Source organism: Condylura cristata, unplaced genomic scaffold, assembly GCF_000260355.1.
Source record: "Condylura cristata isolate star-nosed mole 26May11 unplaced genomic scaffold, ConCri1.0 scaffold00001, whole genome shotgun sequence".
Classification (NCBI taxonomy): Eukaryota; Metazoa; Chordata; class Mammalia; order Eulipotyphla; family Talpidae; genus Condylura; species Condylura cristata.
The window spans coordinates 48,888,218-48,896,431 of record NW_004567102.1 but is presented as its reverse complement, the minus strand read 5'-3'; the positions used below and the strand labels follow the sequence as shown (position 1 = coordinate 48,896,431).

At 36.7% G+C, this 8,214-nt stretch overlaps 1 protein-coding gene across 2 annotated transcripts; it reads left to right on the top strand.

Annotated features, from left to right (window-relative positions):
* Positions 1 to 4,355: 4,355 nt before the first annotated feature.
* Positions 4,356 to 7,897, top strand: POPDC3 (popeye domain containing 3). Of its 2 annotated transcripts, XM_012723559.1 has the most exons (4): positions 4,356 to 4,710; positions 4,870 to 5,081; positions 6,008 to 6,116; positions 7,093 to 7,897. In XM_012723559.1, exons 1-4 carry the CDS (start codon positions 4,597 to 4,599, stop codon positions 7,372 to 7,374), a joined length of 717 nt encoding a protein of 238 aa, XP_012579013.1. In that variant the 5' UTR covers positions 4,356 to 4,596; the 3' UTR covers positions 7,375 to 7,897. The 2 variants fall into 2 exon arrangements, with proteins under 2 accessions (XP_012579013.1, XP_004673791.1); XM_004673734.2 differs by having other exon boundaries at positions 4,356 to 5,081; positions 7,093 to 7,556.
* The last annotated feature ends 317 nt before the right edge of the window (positions 7,898 to 8,214 follow it).

The following is an 8,214-nucleotide window of genomic DNA, read 5'->3' as shown; positions in this document are numbered from 1 at the left end:
TGGAAAGGCAGTCGGTGGAGTGGACAAACTAGGGACCTTTCTGCATGAAGTGAGATTGAGATCATTCAAGGATAACATGAGACACAAAATAATGTCTCTCAAGCTTTTGTGTGCTCAAGAATCAGCTAGGAGCTTATTAGAAAATATGCTCCTGGGTCCCTTCCTGGTATACTTGTTCTGGGGTTGGGATGGAGAAGGAGCACTTTTAAAAGCCATTCAGGAGATTCGGATGTAAGTGATTGGAGGACACTTCTGGGAATCACCAAACACTCTAAGGTAGAAGTTTGCTGTTGGCTTCCAGTAACGGTCTTTCTGCCACTGGAAAGCAAATCAAGCGTAGTTGGTTCATGGTAGTGTACCCACAGGACACAAGATAAAGGAGAATAACAGGCATGTGTGAATTAAAATTTAAAGATTTAAAGATTGGTAGTGGCCAAAAATGACCATGTGTATTTCTGTGTTCCACTGTAATCCTCTGGGGGAGGGGGGAAGAAAACTTTTCTGAAACTATAGTCTTTAAATGACTCAGCTCTGTAACACACAAGCAACAAATACAGTAATGTTGTTTCTTTATTATTTTTAAAATTGCCAAGAGGTTTAAATATAGATTTCCTCCTTTGACTCTTCCATAACCCTTTAAAGCGACCAGAGCAGGGGATACTACCTCTGCTTTACTGATGACTAAACACCCCTGTGTTCATCTAAATAGGGAGGAAACTAAAGCCTACATTTTCTAATATTGGGTACTGGAGCAGAATGATGTAGTTTAGACTGGAGCCAAGCAAACCTAGATGGATTCTTAGTTCCATTACTAGCAGTGTGACTTTGAACAATTTACTTACATTCTGAGTTTCAACTTTAACATCTCTGAAATGGAGATAATAGTACCCTTCTCATGAATTGTTGTGAAGATTAAATGAGATATTTTTTAAAAGATGTCTGGCACATAGCTTCTGAATAAGTGTACCATCTTGAGGATAAATTGAGAAAGCCAGCTATTTAAGTTGTTTATTTGAAATGATTATTTGGCATATGGAATACATATCAAAGTTGGGATTTGATTCCAATTAATGAGTAGAATATTGATGGAATTTTGATCTTGGGTTGCCTAGCAACCAAAATGAACTCAATACCATGAGCTACTAGAGTTGTTTTTAATGAAATCAGGAATTCAGCTGTTTTTAAGGAGCTCATGGTTGTAAGAAGACAAAAGGATTCCCCCAATTTGAAGTTATGCCAGATATTTTAAATAAATGACATCCCAAATTTTCAGTCTTTGTATCAAAAAACTATCTTGGATGTTGTGAGCCTTCCCACTTCTGTTCCCCTAGGTGACAGAAGATGTTAGAACACTCGATAAATTGGGTAAAAAGTGGGAACAGAGAAGATAGAGTGCTTGCACCTCGATAGCCAGCATATTCAAAATCAGCACTCACTGAGTGCCAGGAGTCAGAAATAAAATTAACATTTGTCTTTGCCCCTTAAGAATTATAGAATCGAAGAGAGGAAAATACAAATTATGAGTGGCCTTCTGTCTGTGTCCCTGGCAGTATTCTAAGCATTATGGACTGAGCAGACAAGCAGAAATAGCAGGTCCTAAATACCTACTGTTAGGATTATTACCTTCCTGCCAGAATATTGGATTCACAGGGATGAAGTGGAGTAGAGGGGACTTGTACTTCCACCCTCTTTGCAGCTTATGTGAAACAAGTGACTTCACCAATCTGCCTCCCTTTCCTTATTTGTAAGCTGAGTGTGATAATTTAAACTCTGCCTCCCTCCTGGCTATCTGCATGATACAAGAAGATAATAAATGTAAAAGTTCTGAACCAATAAATGCAATCTTTGGACAGGTCATCAGTTTGCCACCAAATTTACATCATATTTCACTGAGAATCCCTGTGCCTTTCTTTATATTTTCTTATTTCTTTATAACTGGGGGTTCTTACCATTTAGGAGGCAAAAGGGGGGAGCTTGTTAATGATTATGTTTATTTGCACTTAATTTTGTCTCCATGTGCATTTTTTTTTCCTCTGGCATGGACAATCAACACTGTTGCTTAAGAAATTCACTGTGCCACTTTGACATTTCAGCATTTATTTACCAAAAATATGACTTAAGGTCTACAGCCCCGCAAAGCAGGCAGCTGGTGGATGAATCATGTTCAACATTCATACAGTGCTGCTTGAGGCACATATCAGAGGAATATGCTCATCACCTGCCCCTGTCAGTTCTTCAACTTCTAATAAAGTACATCTGTTTTGGTGACTGAATAAAAACACCACGTGGAGAAAGGCTGGGTGTGGAGTAATTTAAGCAGGGCATGTCAGCGCGTTGAGACATACAATACCAAGGGTAGGAAGATGGTTTAGTAACAGCTTTTTGAAATAACAGTTGACTGGAAACCACCGGAAGTTCAGTTCCTCCAATCATCATAGTAAGCCACAGACCCGGAATATAGGGGCCCTAAAAAGTCCCCCAAGATTTCCATGCTTTCCCTTCTGAATCACCACATTTACATGACCTTTCTCTATTAGCATCATTTTAACATTTTGTGGAGGATTATAAATTTTTAAGGAAGTTCAAACCAAAGTTCAGTGCTCTCCTGGCAGCGCTTTTTAATATTGGCTTCAGTGGCTATGCCTGGTATCCTTAGGAATTGATTAATTTAAAAGATCCCAGTTCTAAAAGTGAAACAGCAGGGAGACTGACATTTGCAGTCTGGTATTTCTCAGTTCACACTACTTAGTATATTTTTACAATTTTTTTTGTTATGAATATCCAGTAGTATATAATTTTGTGTTTTGTTTAAAAAGGAGAAATTGAACATGCTCAGGGGGCGGGACTACCTCTAAGCTCACCATTTCACAGAGTGGTGGCAGGGTGGTGACTAGAAATATGCAGAGTGTTTAAGATGTATTTGAAAGCAAGTGAAAAGAATGATATGACTAACTATGGGTCTCTGTTTTATTTTCTCTCTCATGGCAGTACTTTTAAAATCATTACTTGCTGAGAAAAGAATTTATTAAAATGAAAAACCAGGAACTTCCATAACAGCCATTCCTTTATTCCCATTTCTAGTCTGTTGGAAACTACACTGTTCCCTTCTCTCTTCACCTTGTCCTTTTCACCCTGTGTGTAATTTTTTTTTTCTCCGAGATAAGATCAGTAATAGCTGATATTAACAGGCGTTCTAGAAATAATATATCTCAAAAATAAAAACACTAAATATAGCACCTAAGTTCAAGTCTTTTGAATGTTGTTATGCTGCTGATAGAACTATGGGGACTACACCTGAGGGAAGAAATCAAATATTGTGCAAAAATCAGCGTAAGAAAATGGTTACATGGCTATACACACACAAACACACACACAAACACACAATCGATTTAATGAATGCCTCACACTGAACCCATTTATTGCTTAGGAAACCTGGTGGTAAACGATAAATATCCTACAACACTGTCAACATGGTTAATTCTCTCCTGATTCAGATAATATATTAGCATTTTTACCATATGTCTGAAAGGGTAGAGCATATATGTGCAGAAGAACAAGTTGGTAACATTTTTAACCATCTGGTAAATTAATGTGCAAGTAGCAGGAATTTTAATATTGTTTATTTAGTTATATGGGTGTAACCTTTAGCATGAAATAGCCTCTAAATTAGAACTGAAGTTTTATTTCTCAATTTCAATCTAATTTACTAAACATTATCACAGTACCCTTAAAAGCAGACCCTTCACTATATTTTCTTATGCTTATTGATTTCTTTGGGCTCCTTAAAGTGCCTAATTTGCTACATCTTTCATGGGGGGGCCATGTAATGGACCCAACATACAGGCTCTAGGGCTGAAGTCTGCTCTGTCACCAATGACTGTGTGGTCTGGGAAAGTTAATTGGCCTCTCTGAGCCTCCTATTCTTTATCTGTAAAGACTGACTAACATTATCAAGCAGATCTCTCAAAGGGCCACTGGCGGATGCACCCAAACCACGCTTGTTCAGCACAGCGGCCCACAAGACCTGCCCTCAGGGATTCACTCAGTGTGTTTGGAAACAGCCTATGAATCTGCTAGTCAACAGACCCCAGGAGTTCAGCTGATTATAGCAATTAGCTTTCTTGAAAAGTATATAATTAGCTAATTCTAACAATACTAAATTTTCTGTAAATAATTTATTAATAAATATAACTAAAAATGAACTTTTAATATTATGGAAACTTACCATTTTGACAGCATTTGTACTAAAAATATTTTGACTTCACAGAAGAGATGTCAACTTGCATAAGTAATACTGTCAATTCATTAAATAGACCTCAGTTCCTCCTCTTTAAATAGATCCCTTTTTTCTCCCACAGGAAACTACAAAATATTTGTGGACAAGATCTAAATCAGGAGTTCAGTTGGACTTTAAAAAAATAACATAAGAGTCTTAGCTTTTCAAGGTCCTTATCCACCAAACCCTTAATCACAGGTGTTTGGACTTTCTCTGATTTTGTAAAGACTGAGCAAAACTGATGATGGAAAAGCAAAGGACCTAAAGGCTTTAGTATCATCTAATTTCGACTGAACACTGAATCAAATGATAAAACAGCCATGGAAAGAAATTCAAGTTTATGGAAGAACCTAATAGATGAACACCCAGTTTGTACCACCTGGAAGCAAGAGGCTGAAGGAGCCATTTATCATCTTGCCAGTATTTTATTTGTAGTAGGTTTCATGGGTGGCAGTGGATTCTTTGGGCTCCTCTATGTCTTCAGTTTGCTGGGGTTGGGTTTTCTCTGCTCTGCTGTCTGGGCTTGGGTGGATGTCTGCGCAGCTGACATATTTTCCTGGAATTTTATACTGTTTGTCATCTGCTTCATGCAGTTTGTTCATATTGCCTATCAAGTTCGCAGCATAACCTTTGCCCGAGAATTCCAGCTGTTGTACAGCTCCATTTTCCAGCCTCTGGGGACCTCTATGCCTGTCTTCAGAACCATTGCTTTGAGCTCTGAAGTGGTAACTTTGGAAAAGGAGCACTGTTATGCCATGCAAGGGAAAACCTCCATTGATAAACTCTCCCTGCTTGTTTCAGGAAGGTTTGTATTCTTGGTTCTTGCATGTCTTCCTTTCTGATTAGTTATTAGTTTGTTTCTACTACATTTTTCCATCTCAGGATAGCACAGTACTGGATAGAGCTAGTGCTCCAAGACTCAATAGTATCTTTGACATGAGTCACAGATGTAAGCATTTAGAATACATGCTATTATTTCCTTGATGTAGGAAATAACCCAGAGCCTTGGTATATCAAATGTATGAATTGATTGTTGAAGACAAGCTATTTGTTTTCAAGCTAATCACTGAAAGTCAAGAAGAGGATGATGCCAGCTTGAATTAATAAAATTAATAGAATTAACAGAAAACAAAGTAGTGCATGTAAAATCTAAATAGACGATGATAAGGCATTCTTTTTAAATAATGGAGAAGATTTAAATTTATGATCATTTTTTTCTATAAATTCTAGCCCACTTGCTAAGGAGAGGAGGGCACACTTCATTTATTCATTTATTTGTACACAGATATATAAACACACATATTGATATTTGAAAACAAAAGTTTGGGGGGAGAAAAACTAATATAGGTACTCATATTTTCTAAAAGGTTGCCATTTATAGAGAGATTTGTATATTTATAATGTCACTACTTTATGTTCTTCAGTGCTCTGCTTAATTTAAATTCTGATTAAGTGCAATGGAATTTTTGTTGAAATACAGACACATAAATGTACAGAGCTTGATGAATTTCACCTAATATTACAGAATCCTAGCTGTGTGAAGAACATCAGTGCATGAATCTTAGAGGAGATTTTGTCACTTATTATAATGTATGAATTTAATATTTTACCCTTCAAAATTTTAAGAGCCGAAAAGGTCATCAGAGATCTGAAATACTACTCCTTCCCACTGCCCACAGTTATGTTTGCTTTCTCCTTCCCTCATAAATGATGTTCCTTGTATTTGGGTAGGATGCGAGTGACAGTTGATGGAGAATTTCTGCATTACATTTTCCCCTTCCAGTTCCTGGATTCTCCTGAATGGGATTCATTGAGACCCACAGAGGAAGGCATTTTTCAGGTAAGAGATAACCAGCCCACACAGTGAATACTGCCTCTTCCAAACAGATAAACAATGTCAAAACCAAACAAAATAGGCAAGCAAAAAAACAGCACATGATGCAGGAATACTTTATTTTTAACTCTGTAGTATACTTTGCAGAACATATGACTTCCAAATTTCATTTGACGCTTACTGATTCATGTTATTTTGTAGGTCCAGCAACAAGAAGAATGGGCAATATATATGACAGAAAGGAGTCTATGATAAATATTCTTAAATTTCCCTTTGTTTAAATGCATAGAATATGGGAATTAAAACATTGTTCACTGAGATTTGACTGTCAGCTAAAATCTGCCACTATAACATGTAGAAAAAGCACCAAGAAGGAAAAATATGATCTTATACAAAATAAGTGATTAAAAAAATTTAAATGTTGATGGAGTTGTTTTCTAGCAAAATATAATGCTAAATTTGTTAATCTGTTGCTACATCTGGTGGGTTTGAAATATGATCACTACAGTAATTTTCTTGTGAATAAGTTTTTCTGTAATTTAGTACAAGTTAAATAAGTGTGTGGGTGTGTGTTAAAAATCATATACATATGAAAAACAGGTAAATAAATTCTATTTTGTACTACAGAAATTGAGTTAGGGTTAAAGGTCCACAGTCATCAAGATTGACTTAGAAGTACTTCTCCACATTAGCTAACTTCACTATTTTTTAATATTACTAGCTCTCACTTCAGGAAAATATAAAATATAGGCCCCTGACCTTAGACACAGATAAAGTGCAGATGGGTACAACATTCTGATTACTCATGTTATAAACTATATGTGTAATAATACATTTTGTATATTGGGGTCAGCAGGCTTTTTTCACCTAAAAAAGCAGCAAATCAAAGTGACTTAAAATTGGGGCAAGAAGATGTGACAGGCCTTTTCCTGCTTCCTAATCTTTGTTTACATGTGGTCTGAAGGTTTGTTTTGTTTTTTAGGTAACCCTCACAGCAGAAACCGACTGCCGATATGTGTCTTGGAGGAGAAAGAAATTATATTTACTCTTTGCTCAGCATCGTTACATCTCCCGCCTGTTTTCTGTTCTAATTGGCAGTGACATTGCAGATAAACTCTATGCCTTGAATGACAGGGTATACGTAGGGAAAAGATACCACTATGATATTCGGTTACCCAACTTTTACCAAATGTCAAGTCCAGAAATACCCAGATCTCCCCTCACTGAACATTTTCGGAACTCCCGGCGGTATTGTGACAAATGAATTTGATGTCTGAAGTTTTATAATTACAAAAGATGCTCATCATTCCCCGAATGAAAGCTAACGATAGAAAATTGAGCTCACTAATATTTTTATGAACCAAACTCATAAGCAAGGTGCCACTGCCAGCTGTCTCATTCATCTCAACTTCTGCATTATGAATAAATTTTATAGTTTTTCATGTATTTCTTATTGAACTAATGGGAGGAGGGTGAATAATTATGAGCAGTTTGCCATTTTTCTGAATCAGAACTATGAAAATGAAATTTTGCATTCTTAACTATTTTCTTAGATATATTCTAACCTGTTTCCTTGCCCTTTTGAGTTAAGCATTGTGTCTCAAGAAGCAGCCAACAGGTACCCTCCACACAAGAATAGGTTCTGATTGTACACATCATCACTTCCAGAATTTACTTTTTGTCAAGACCTCTGCTGAAAGCAAGATATGCTATTTTGATGGGCAGGAAATATCTATTTCAAATGTAAAACTGTTTCACATGCCTAGAAAGCAGAATAAATGTAAGAGATGATATGTTCCAATCTTGAAGACTTCTTTTACTACAACTAATTGATCAATTTAATTATACAATAATATTTAAAAAGAGGTAATCCGTGAAAAGCAAAGCTGCATCGCAGTGACCTAGTAAAAAGAGTACCTGTGAGCAAACACTAAACATACTGCACAGCATTTCAAGTTCACATGTTCAGCTGAAGGGCAAGAGTTGAGGGGTTTGACTGTGAGGGACACAGAGAAAGATCCACCCTGGACACAAACAGCTGACCCTGCATTACAGCCATTCTTTCAGCTTTGTAGAGAAAAACTTAGAAACAAGCGCAGTCACA